Genomic DNA, 12,981 nt, shown 5'->3' with positions numbered 1-12,981 from the left:
ATTGTCAACTTACACAATACAGAGTGTGCTGTGTATGTACCATCTGTAAAACAACACGTATACATGATGTGTTAGGAGATGTCTTTATTGAAAACATTTTGTAAAAATCCGTGGATGATTTATATTCTGATATTAAACATTTATTCATTCATATTTGTTTATTTACAGGATTGGTTGTTATCATGCAAACCAATTGTTTGAAATAAGTTGTTTGGACAAAACTTGAGTCTCCACAACTTGGACATACAGAAGCACTTATTCTCAAACACACACGTCTTCTTTTCTGAGCTGCTAAAATACCCATCAGCCAGAGGACGACAAAATGATTGTGTTTCTCAATCGGGTTTCCCATCATGACCAATTTGGAGCTGAAAGACAGACGGCTCACCAGACAATTGAAGCCAGTTTAACTATTTCTGCAGAGGCCCACCTTGCTATTGTGGCTTGGAAGGGTGACTGGTGGTTGAGTCAGTCTGCAGAGGAGGGTGATGACAGGGAGCAACTCCAGTTCAGAGTACAACCACCCACATGGCCGTGTGTCTTGTCTGCAGATGAGTTCGATACATAAGAAGAAATCTTATTTTGAAATGTACTTTTTTGTTGCCTCAACATTTAGCAATGAATTTATTGTTATAAATTAGTTTGTCTCATAAATATATATAAAAATGATATATACTATTAAGCGTGAGTGTGTATTTTTACTGGTCATTATAAAGAGAAATACACAATAAAAATATTACACTGACTGACCTTTGACATATTATATGTTGTTGACAATATCTGCAGCAGTGGTAGCATTTACTCTATTAGAATCGAATTGTATGCAAATAAACGTGATATCATTTTAAGCTACTTTATATTCCACTCCAGTTCATTTTCCAATATTGTACATTTTTCCCCTCTTCATTTATTTAATACCTATATTACTAGTTATTTTTTTTAATTACCATTGTAAATACAAAACTATATTCTCAGCTTTATAGAAAGTGATATGTAGATGATATATATGATGCTGTAAGTATAAATATATGGATTAAATTGCCTAATATAGAATAAATTGGTCTCTATTTAGACCAATTGCTGCACTGATGTGAAATATGCAACAATAAAAACACTATGAAAGGAGCCACTCTGCATAATGAGAGTATTTTTTTCTAATAATAACTCTGTATAGTTAGGTTCTGTTTGTAGTAGTTTATATTAGTATAATGTAATGAATAATAAGTAAATCAATCATTCCTCAGTATCTCTTGCACGTTTCAGCGTCAGCCGGCAGACGTCTTCATTTCCGTTTCCCCCTGTGCACACACCATGTCCTGCTGCCTCTCAGTTATTTTGAATTTGGTGTTGTGTCAGTGGCTGTGGCCTGTGGGGCTGCGCTCTCTCCTCCCAGTGGAGGGGCTATATCAGACCCTTCATTCAGTTTAAAGCCATGTTTTCGCCATGCCAAATTAACAGCCACCCTTTGGGTCAATGCTGCGTGCGAGTGCTGAGATGGGAGAGGCGTGTCTGAGTGAGAAGCACCAAACAACAGCGACATGCACGCTTCTCCACAACTGGCTGCACTCGGTGTTCTTCAAAGGGCCGTTTCCCCTCTCACTGTCTCATTGTCTCTCTGCCTCTCGCTCTCTCAGCGAGCTTGTTTGTAGCTGCAGTGGACTGCCCGGCGCATCGAGCGTCCGTGAGCAGACCCCGAGAGGAAGGGCCTGTTGTTTTTTAGTACCTGATGAAACTGTCAATATGGGAAGGGTCGGACGACTTGTGTAAATGTTTAATTCACCCTGGATGTTGCTGAAGTCAGGTTAAGGTCGGGTGCGTTTGTGTTGATTTAGACATCAGCCTGTCTTGGTTATCAGCCAACAGGTCCCTGAAGAAAAAACCCTGACTAGTCATAGGGGCTGGCGGCTCCGACTGGCGCCGGTGTCACGCACGGCGAGGGAGTGGCGGCAGTGGCAGAGCGCGGTCAAAAGGTTGATTAATGACAGTCAGCGTTGTTTACCTCTCACCCTTTGTTGCATTATCTCTCGGTGCACTGAGGATCTGGCTCCACACATGCAGTATCCAACAACACAGCAACAGGCTCCGCTTGACTCAGACCTGTAGTTCCTGGTAACTCATTTGAATATGCAGGTGAAGGCCTCGCTCCACTCAGAGACCACAGGTCAGGGTGAATGCTTATAATGAACACAAGCTCCTTGACGCCCAATTCTGAAAAGCAGGGAAAACTATCTGAGTTTCCTTCAATAAACGTCGTGGTCTATTCGACGATTCTTAGGCCTCAACAAGATCAAGCACCTTTGTGTGTGCAAGCTAAGTATATGGACGCTACAAAATAAAAGATTTAGTATATTATTCCGCCTCTTTTTTTTTGTTATCTGAAAGTATGTATTTGTAGCCCATGTTTAAAGATTTATGTCTTCAGTAGGAACAAATAGGTTTTGGGCTGAGCGCCGCAGAGGGTAGAGAGGTCATAAAGTTCGTTGGTTTTGGTCTTTTCATGGGATTTGTGGACTTAAACTTCAAATATAGACTAATCCCAAGTCCTAAAATAGAAGAAAATACATGTGATACATCACTAAGCATCAGGTAAACTATCCAGCGAGTCAGATCGCTCCCTTTTCATCTCCTGAAATGTCTATCCACTCGTGTCATATAGCTCCAACCGAGCTGCAGGATTTTCCTCCCCAGGCCCACAGACAGTACCGTGGTTAACCACTCACATTTTTTGGGAGGAGAGTCATCATCTTATTATCACCTAATAAGAATTTGAGCCAGAAATTTACATGAAGACGACCCTTAAATCCAACGTTGCATAGATATTTTTTTTTTTCCAGAGCTGGTAGCCTTTAGTGTGCGGGTGGCAACATTTAGCACAGTATATGTTTCAGCACACTTTAAATAAGTCACAGATGGGCAGCCGGGCAGAACATTAATTCTATAGTCTCCACAAATTAGAGAGGATCCCGCTGCTCCGACGACTGTCTCCGACTTTGCCCAGACCTTTCACCAAAATAGACCTCCACTAGAAAAACTGCTGACAAATTTCCATAAAAGAAAGCCTGTGTGTGGACTCTCCTCCCCTGCACACTCCTTCAGACGTCGATATTTACACACCAATTACCCACGATGCACACAAATCACAACAAATTACAAGCATTCTCAGAGTTTCTTGTGAAAATCAGCCGGCTTTGGTGACGGCGCTCGTTTCAAAGAGTGCATTTTAATTGTGTTTGCAAACATAATTTCATGCTCTTTTAGTCATCTGTATGTAATAATCAGCGCTGGGCCTCTGCAATTCAATGTGATCCTGTGGTTAGTCCCTTTTATTGCCGTGTGTGCCGTATCCCTCCGAGGACCAAAAACAGCGGCGGAATCTCCGGAGAGAGCAAAGAGTGAAATGATACGTTTTCATTTAGAAAGCCAAAATGTCATCATCATGTCTCTGTCCCTTTTGCTTTCAGAGCGCGTCTGGTTGATGTGGTGAGCTGGCAGAGCGAGTAAGAACATGGGAGGGAGACATTTATCATCCTCCAGACTACAGAGCTGTAACTCTGCCTGCTTGGAAATCCTGCGGACAGTCAAAGGAAAGAGAGAAGAGCAAGAAAAAGAAAAACGACGGTGATTGCATTACAAGGATGACATCGTTGCAGACCTCGCCGCTTTGGTGCTTTAGTTTTGGGTGGTAAACTCGGAGATGCATCACTTGCAAATGAATCTAATAAGAACATGTCACTTGTGCATCTGTGCGTCTCTGAGCTCTGTGTAACTTTCCACGCTGTTTGACTCTCGCTGCCCGCTCACTAAACCGTCACACAGTGAAAACATCACGCTATGACCAGAATTTCAAGTTCTCGCTCCGCTTCTCGCATGCCAGTCAAAGAATTACACCCTGCTTGTCAAACAACGTGACAGGGCACATGTTGCAGCGTTGTACATGTTTGCACTCACCGTGTTTCCATAGCAAGTCGATTCATTTTATTTTTTTTTAACTCTAGGCCCTCTTTCCAAAAAATCTGATCCTTTGCCAACTTGCCACTCTCTTTCTAAAAGGTTTCTCGCGTATCTTTCGTATCTTTCTTTTTCTTTCCAGGACCTGTCTGAGCTGCCGTGTCGCCTGTCCTGAGATGCTCTCCTGTTGACTTTTTTTTTTTTTTTTTTTAGTCGAGCAAAGGCAGGAGTGTACAAATGATTCCCTGCCAACTTGGCGAAGGTAATTTCCAAAAAGCAGAGATAATTTTTTTTTTTTAAAGTCTTATATCATACCCAGCAAAGTGTCAAAGGCATAAACTGAACTAAAGAACACTCAATCCCTCCTGTACACATGGCAGACAGTGATGAATCGATACGTCTGAAGATAGCAGTGACCTGTTATTGCTTTTTTTTCCAGAGGCATCTCTGTCGCCATTCCACCGCTGCTCGGATTATGAACAGTGCTTAATATCATATCCATTAGGATCAAGGGGGCCAAGTCCCCCATCCGTCTCTCCAAGTATCTGTTTAAGCTTGTGGTATCTGAGAATCCTTTCAAGTTTAGAGTCGCAGAGGTAACACTCTCAGGGTCATGGAGGTCAGAGCGCTGTATGGTCTGGACCTCTGCACACTTGTGTACATTGTAAGTTTGGCCTTTGCAGTGTCTATAGTCTCTTTTTGTCTCCTTTTCACAGTTTTGAAGTAACATCGAATAGATGATGATAAATAAATAGGGGAGAATTTGTATTTTTGCAAAATTATGAAATAAACAAATGTGTCTCTTCCTTCAAATAGGAAATTCTATCCTCAGCCTTCTAATCTATCTCGTCAGGCCTTAACTCCACATTTGCATCCAACACACTGCACACCAGGATGTAAAAACAACAAAATATCGCCAAATATTTTGACTGTAATAAACTTGGATAGGCATGGTTTCACTACAGGAGGAGATAAATTAATTTACGGCTCAGTGGAAACAATTTGAGCCCTATCTAAAATACACACAAACTTAGTTGGTATGATCATTCTGGGATGTTAGAAGTGGCCCCAGTGGCAAATTGTCGTGTTGCAACCGTCTCAAAACACGCTAAAGGTTCCTAAGAAATATTACATGTCCTGTATAAATAGGAAATACCTATTTAGAATTAGAAGCTGCCCACCTGCTGCCCCTCCGACACAGAGGGGTCTGCAGAGGACGCAGTGGGGGGCATCACTTGCTGCCCTGATTGATGACCATAGGTCCCGCAGGAAGTAACCCCGCCACCATGAAGGAGTGTTTTCTGAACCCCAAGTGGTATCCGGGAAAACATGAGCGACTCCAGTCAGGGAGCGTGTGTTCTCGTAGGCCATCTTAATGTTTGGATTTACTGAGTCACTTGGGATTCCGCCGCAAACGGGGAAATGAATCAGTGACTAAAAAATAGAGTTCACAGGCCATGCAAGTTCCGCTGTGTGTCCTTAAACTTGCTACTAAGCTTGAAGAGTATATGACACCTTCCTTCTGTGTGTTGAGGACCTTGATTGAAGGACCTTAGCAGTGAACTCTATGAATAAATTCATATTTTCTGGGAAATTTTTCTGAAATCTCAGATAAACATGAATGATCATATCTACAGTATCAAGCAGGATGATATAAGACATCTCCGATATTGTTATAGACCTCTGAGCAAAGGCTGATCATGCAATACATTAGATATCAGGCTGAAACAATGTAAATATATTTATAAATATTGCCATTATTGGAATATATAAATTAAATATATATCAAAAAACCTCAAAACTATCTTTTACAACAATCTATTATCTATCATTTTCATTGCAGCTATAGCTTCAGTTAAGAATTAATGCAACTGTCCTTATAGGCAGAATAATAATAAAAACACAAAGAAATGTAAAGAAAATCCCAATCCGACTATAGAAATTATTCCAAAGATTAACAATATATTTTCAATTGATTTGAGGGTAATTGACGTGTATTCATTTGGAATAAAGTGGATTTTGTAATCACTGACAATGCTTGACAAATATTCAATTTTTAAATTCCTTTCCTACACTTAGGTTATAATATTTCTCTCAGGCTATATTCTGACTGACTGTCAAGCTTGATCTGAAACAGTGTGGTACTCATTATTTATATGGTATTCAACCAATCGTCACATTTGGATTCTAGACAGCATCGGAAACTTTTAAGCAGTTTTTGCTGATCAGGTTTATGAATGTTTAGAGTAAACAGGTAATCAATAATCGAATTGGCTGACCTTCCGTTCACCTCAGTAAAATATCAATCAAGCTATTTCTCGATCTACCCTTAAGGTCAACTGCCTATTTACAATGAAAACTACTGCATACGACTGTGTGGTTATGTGCTTATTAAAATGGGAGGAGACTACGTTCATTACACTTTATATAATGAATCATTCTAAGTTACAAAAATACCATCATAAAATATGTTTTCTCTGATGCCATCTACACTGTTGAAAATCACAGAAATGCTCAAACTCAACCCAACTTAATTGGCCTGTCACCAAACTGTATTTCACACATTCCCCCTGCAACCGTGGAGGAGACGCAAACTCTGTGAAGGATTACAAATAAATTCAAGATTTTACAGCTTGAAGCTGCCCAGACAAATACATAACTACCACAGGAAATAATACAATATCTAATCTAAAAAAATGAAATAGAAAAAGCTTTTATCAGGTTTAGATTTATGAAAAACTCCACTCTTCATTCCATTATTTGGGCTGCTGCTATTAATAAGAATAAAATTAGTAAATTATTTACTATGTTGATAAAATATATATATATAATTATGATTCCTTATGATAAACTAAAATTGATTTTATCTAACCTCAAAGATGAACGCAACATGGGAAAACTATGTTCACGTCCAAATTGTCCATTTTCTACAGAAACGAAAGAATACAACCTTAATGGGATCATATATTATTTGAAAACATGTGCATCCTACAAAACTATGGAACTTTATTTAATATTTTAGGTAACGTTATAACACAATTGTCATATATAGACTCGTCATGGAAAAGAAAGGTGAGATCACAAAAGACGTACAGTTCCGTGAAAATTCGAACTTTGGAGAATTTTTCGTTTGGACGATGCCATCGGAATAAAATGTTTTTCAGGCCTGATGCCATTTCCACACGGCTACACACATTATCCGCGAGGCTGAAAGTGCACGGGTGGATTCAGCTGCTCTCTCCTGCACGATCAGCCCTCACATTTCCATCATGGCACAGAGGTATCTATTACGAGTCAGATAGCATCTGTGGAGGCACCCGGCATGTGCGCATGGAGCGCCGTGCAAGTGTGGGGAGGTTACACCTGATCAAAGAAGATCACGTTTCCCACTTATCAGTTTGATTTTCTTCGATCAAGATTTAAATCGTGTCCACATGAGACTGGCTAAATGTGGATTATTCGCTTAAATTAACGAGCGACCCGAATAGGTTTTAGGCCATTTAAAGCAACATGGAGAGCAACATGTCTCCGCCAGTGCCAGGACTGAACCTCCAGTCAGATAAATGTTATATTTCAGTCATGTCCAATTAGAAGAAAGGCAACTGTAATGTGATAAATGGCAGGTATTGAGGGGATTGGAGTATATGTGTCTATGGTGCAGACATGAAAGTGGATGGTTTGGGGTTGAGGCCCTCGCTGGTTGAAACAAAACCGGAAAACAACCATATCTTTAAACTTACACCAACATTTTAACACCAGCTTCAGTTGCAGAATTAGGCAGAAATAACATGCGCTGCAAGACGATGTGGCATTTAAAGAAAGCCTTTATTTTTTATTTTTTTCTATATTTACAATGGAATTATAAAAATATATAATTAAAGCTTTGGCAAATATTTTACATTTACACAATTTAGTTATTTGTTCACATCGTTGAGTCACTGTAGGATCGAGACCATGGCCACATGTTAAATAGAATGGCGGCTTACAGAACAGCCCGTGGTTTTATAAAAAAAAACATCGTTGACAGACTGAAAGGGCGAGACGTGTAATTTTTTTAATCTCCAAAAGAGAATATAGAGTCTAGAAAACATGAAGTAATTCAATGGAGGGAGAGAAAACTATCAACCAATGAGGGGAGACACCGATACATCCATGCAAGCTTACATTCATAAGGCCACGAAGGCCGATAAAGCTACACTATACTGTATTCATAATGCATGTGAATGGGCCTGTGTTTGACTGTGAGTTACAGCACCCAGGGGTGGGGTGGGGTGGGGGGGCAGTATAGAGTTCAGACTTACTGTTGGAGATTGTTGAAATGAGTTCATTTAAAAGGGTCTGGTAATTAAGGTGGTGTAAGTCCCAGTTATGATGATGAGGTAGGGAGACTGAGTCCGTGCACACTGTTCATGTCTCCATGTTGCTGCTGCTGCTGTTGTTGTTGTTGTTGCTGCTGCTGCTGCTGCTGCTGCTGCTGCTGCTGCTGCTGCTTGCTCAGCGGACTGGACGGCTTTCTGTCTCCTGCACAACACAGACGAGAAATGTAAGTGCACGAGTCCTGTGTACGCAACTGCACATTATTTACCTCTTAAAAAATAAATCATCTAACGTGAATTGCTTCAGAGAGAAGTTTCGGTCCACAAACGGTTTCTATTTCCCCTCAATTCTTGTGCGTAAAAGTTGCCTTGGACCTCTTGGCACACATGACGCTGGCCAAGTCTGGAAGATCAGTATTTAATAATTGACGTATAATTCGACGTCATTTGGGATTTGGTAAATGTTTACACTCTGCTGCGGAAATTGCTTGTTGGACAAGTGTACGTGCGTGAGATGGAAACGAAGGAGGGGGAGTAACACCTCAGTCTGGCTCTAGGTCGATATGATAAAAATACTAAAATACCTGTTTATAGCCTATTACTACCAATACTACTACTATAATAATAATTAGTATTATTAAAATTATTATCTTTCATTACATAGGGGATACAGTTTTAAAGACACAAAGACACACACACCTTCTCGGGCATGGTGGTGCTTGAAGGCCATGGATGAGTGGATCTCCCCCGCGTGCATGCCCATCCCGCCGCCCGGGTGGGATAGGGCCTGGCTCTGCTGCTGCCAGTGGTGGTGTCCGGCGGCCACATAGCCGCCCGTCGACCCGCTGTACACCCCGTACTGGTTGGTGGGAGAGTAGGCACACGCCGACACATAACCGGACAACGCAGAGGAAGGCTGCAGGCAAACAGAGAGGACAGCATGAGCACAACCCGCCTCGTTCCCCTCAGGACTGAACGTGACAGTGTGGCCAACAGGGATTCTTAAAGATTGGGGTCAAACTGGTTTAGAGGTGGAGGGAAACAAAATGAGGAACAGCCTACACGTAGAGTTAATATAATTTAATTTACCACAAATAAGACTAATTACGGTATATATAGAAATAAATATCATCTTAGCCCTAATACAGAAACAAATATTATATCAGAAGTTATAAAACTCTCATAGGTCAGATCTTGTCTAACAGTGATCTGTGGCCTGACGTGACTTCTGAATGAGGGTCTTTTATATGGAAACTTTTCACAGGTCTGCCACGAGAGCAATTATTGACTTCAGGCCTCAGCCCACTTTGGCACCAAACATTTGGACTGTTTCCAAGCAAGCAGAGAAAATGGCGTGGACACAGCAATAGAAAAGTTGCAGGTAAAACAAATGTTCAAAGTTGTATTGTCATTATCCATTTTTATTTTTACCTGAGCGTATTTTATGTCGGCGTCAATGGCGGATTTGTCGATCCCGTTGACCGTGTGAGCTGCTGGGAAAGCTGCTCTGTTCCACTCCTCCATTTTCGGTGGATATCCCTCCGCCCCAGCCATGGCTGATTCAGAAACAGTAACTCCGTGTCAAACATGTATAGAACGTCGAATTGATAAAACGTGGGGGAAAACACAGTGCTGCCTCTTTTTAGATGGATAATAAATGATATACAATTTACCTATTTTTAAATGAATAGGCATTGATCCCCTGAGATATTAAACACATTGCATCTTTAAAAGATTATGTTATGGTTAACGAAAGCAAATATCATATTTAATATATAATTTATTGTTAGAATTATTACAATTATCTACATGCGTAATAGCGTGTAATACTTGTGAATTATAAAATTATGCCTGAGATTTAACTTCATGAAGAGAAAATAGGTTGAAAGCAAACAACATTACTTTAAACGCAATATCTATTATATATTTCTGTTTCATTTAATAATTTATATTTATGTTCTTACAATAATTATGTCCAATATAACCTCGCATTTTATTGTCCCAAGTTTGCGTGAAACAAGTTGAATATAAGCAATAACTACACAATTATAAGATTAAACTGTTGACCATTTTAAATAAGGAAAAATATATATTCTTTTGTTACATATTAGTTAATGATTAGACGTAGAATTTGTATAATAAAATACACTGGGCCTTCAAAAATGCATTGGTCCATGGCAACTTAACAGTGACTACACTAGTGTACACACCTGATCAAAAACAGCATGTAAAGGATCAGAAAGGCAAAGAGAAAGTGGCTGTAGAAAGTAACTGAAGGATTAGAGGGATATAGCAGGTGAGCAAGGTGTTTGCTGACGCTTCATCCCATGAAAAGGCCCATTGACAGTGGCCTAATGCCTTGTGGCTAAATACTGAAACGAAAGCCTGTATTACATCCAATGGACATATTGTTGTTCCTGGAGCCAGGCGAGGGTGTGTGGAGTGAAATTCGTCATGAAGAATAGGACAGTAATAACCAGCTGCAAGGATTTATTCAGACCTAAATTGAAAACGTTGGGAGCTGCGGGTTTAGATGTTTGGCACAGAGACGCAGAGGCCTGAGATTTTCTCCCAGAGCACATACTGGCTTTGATTTACTCACCTGTGGAATCCATGAAGGCTCGTATGCCGAGGATGTTGCTGACGGTGTGCGCAGAAGGCCAGGCCCTCGATAAGCTCATATGCCCGGCCGTCACCGGTACTCCAGCAGGGCCGCTCATCTTTGGCGACATGGTGTTGGGGTAGGAATAAGGGTATATGTGGTTGTACGAGAGGCCAGCCTGCGCGGACGCTTGCTTGCCGCCCTCGTACTGGTTGGGCTGTGAGAGATTCCCAATCTTGTTGCGTAAAATCCTGCTGATCGAACTCACCGACGGGACATTGTACTTGTCACAAACTCCGTCCGCCAAAAGCCTGTCCCGGATCTCCCACGCAAAGATCCCGGGGTCGTTTTGTTTGTATTCCCTGATATTCTTCACCACGTTAGGCGTCGTGACCCGCGGTTTGCTCCCGCCGATGGCACCGGGCAAGATGGAGCCCGTCTCGTTGTATCTCGCCAAGATCTTGCTCACGCAGCCGTGCGAGACTCGGAGCTGCCTGCTGATGTCGCAGGGCCTGATCCCGAGCTGAGCCAGCTCCACGATTCTCAACCGTATGGCGTTGGGCAGGGGTCGTCCATTGACGAACACGCCGCCCAACTGGTTCACCTCACCATAGGTTTGCTCTGCAGGAGGACAGATATTTCAAATGAATGCACAAATGACTGAAATAAATAAATATAAAAATCGTCCATGCACTCGTGACCTGCCAACAAATATATTTTCATTAAGCAACAAAATAGACAAAGGAAGCCACAATGTGCTCAGCCTGCACCAGTTTGACGCAGGCCAACTTTAAATTGCAACTTAAATTGTGGGTTTTAAGTTATTAAACACGTGCCGGCCTATACACATCATAGCAACCGTTATTTTTCGACCTAACAAAAGTGTGTGTGGCTGGGTTTACCCTCCACCATTCCTGCGTATTTAAAAACAACACTAAAAATGGCGAGCTTGAGGAATACACACCGGGAGCTCTTCAAAGAAACGCTGTACATAAGATAACTGTTTGCGTTTCCATAAGATTTAAAGATTTACGCAGCAACAGTGACTGCTCAGGGAAAAACTCCATCACGAGATAAACTTGACAAGCTGTCGCCGAAAGATCTTCCTCATATGCACACAATGTGAACTGTGGAGAAAAGGAAACACTAAACGCAGATTTCTGTTTTTACGCAGAGACACCGAGTCTGGATACGCTTCCATAACCCCCCTGCCTCTGAAGCATGCAGATGTAACCCGGGCTTACCCATTTGCCAATATGTTTCGAGATGCTGGGGGAATGTAGGTGCCCCTTCAAATGGCTGAATGCGTCCGAGAGACGGCGGAGAAGGAAGGGGAACTTGTGGTGTGAGCCCCAGAGGAGGAACACGAGACCTCCAGAAATCTCTTCCCACTGCAGCGAAGCCCCCTTCTGGTTTTCTTTTTGAAAGCAAGTGAGAGGTACACAGCGGCGCCGAAGTGATCTTCATCCGATAAAAGCAAATTGAAGTTGTCCCGGGGAGTCCGGGAGTTTGCTGGAATTAATTTGACGCGTCAATCTTCGCTGTTATACGCGGAGCCCGTGCCTCGGTCTCATTGGTCGTCCTGCGCTGGAAACAGCTGTCAGCCAATGCAAACCCCATCCGGTTGGAGCCGTGCTGCCTCCTTGAGATATTTTTGCATAGGGGGAAGTGGCAGAAAGGGACGCCTTTCATCCAACGTGCAGACTTCTGGTGAGGACTGTATACATCACAGGAGATACGCGCAAGGATGACACAGGAGAGTTATCCATGTTTTCAGCTCTAAATTAGACCCCAGCCGCTTTACAGCTGACAGGGAGTAGCATTCATTTAACATGAATTATTAAGTGAGAGGGTGTAATTACAGATAAGTTGCACCAATCACTGTAGCAAAGGTCTTTGATATTCATGCGTAATTACATTTTTACGCATGGGATGTGGGGGAGCTTGTGGCGTGTGGTGTACCTTATACTTAAACCCAATAGTCATGCACAGCGCGGTGAATTTAAGCGCACGCATGAGTGAATGGTTCATGCTTCCAAAGAGAATTTTGAAAATGATCTGTGGGAGATACGCGGTGCCATCTTGGCTAAATAGATTCCATGCGAATCCTATAAA

At 41.8% G+C, this 12,981-nt stretch overlaps 1 protein-coding gene across 1 annotated transcript; it reads right to left on the bottom strand.

Moving 5' to 3' along the window:
- Positions 1 to 7,754: 7,754 nt before the first annotated feature.
- Positions 7,755 to 12,603, bottom strand: pax1a (paired box 1a). The gene is made up of 5 exons (XM_053435329.1): positions 12,111 to 12,603; positions 10,867 to 11,487; positions 9,696 to 9,820; positions 8,964 to 9,180; positions 7,755 to 8,469 (listed from the first exon to the last, which is right to left on the bottom strand). The coding sequence occupies exons 1-5, from the start codon at positions 12,331 to 12,333 to the stop codon at positions 8,315 to 8,317; spliced, it is 1,341 nt and encodes a 446-aa protein (XP_053291304.1). The 5' UTR covers positions 12,334 to 12,603; the 3' UTR covers positions 7,755 to 8,314.
- Positions 12,604 to 12,981: the final 378 nt, after the last annotated feature.

The sequence above is a fragment of the Pleuronectes platessa genome, chromosome 11, assembly GCF_947347685.1.
Source record: "Pleuronectes platessa chromosome 11, fPlePla1.1, whole genome shotgun sequence".
Lineage (NCBI taxonomy): Eukaryota > Metazoa > Chordata > Actinopteri > Pleuronectiformes > Pleuronectidae > Pleuronectes > Pleuronectes platessa.
Note: the sequence above shows the minus strand (reverse complement) of the source record. Positions and strands in the feature narration are given on the sequence as shown.

Excerpts from the sequence above, each read along its gene's own strand:
- pax1a (XM_053435329.1), bottom strand. The coding sequence starts at position 12,333 with ATGAAGATCACTTCGGCGCCGCTGTGTACCTCTCACTTGCTTTCAAAA. Across the intron at positions 11,488-12,110 it reads CGAAACATATTGGCAAATGG|AGCAAACCTATGGTGAGGTG; the intron begins GTAAGCCCGGGT and ends GTCCTCCTGCAG. Across the intron at positions 9,821-10,866 it reads AGCCTTCATGGATTCCACAG|CCATGGCTGGGGCGGAGGGA; the intron begins GTGAGTAAATCA and ends TTTCTGAATCAG.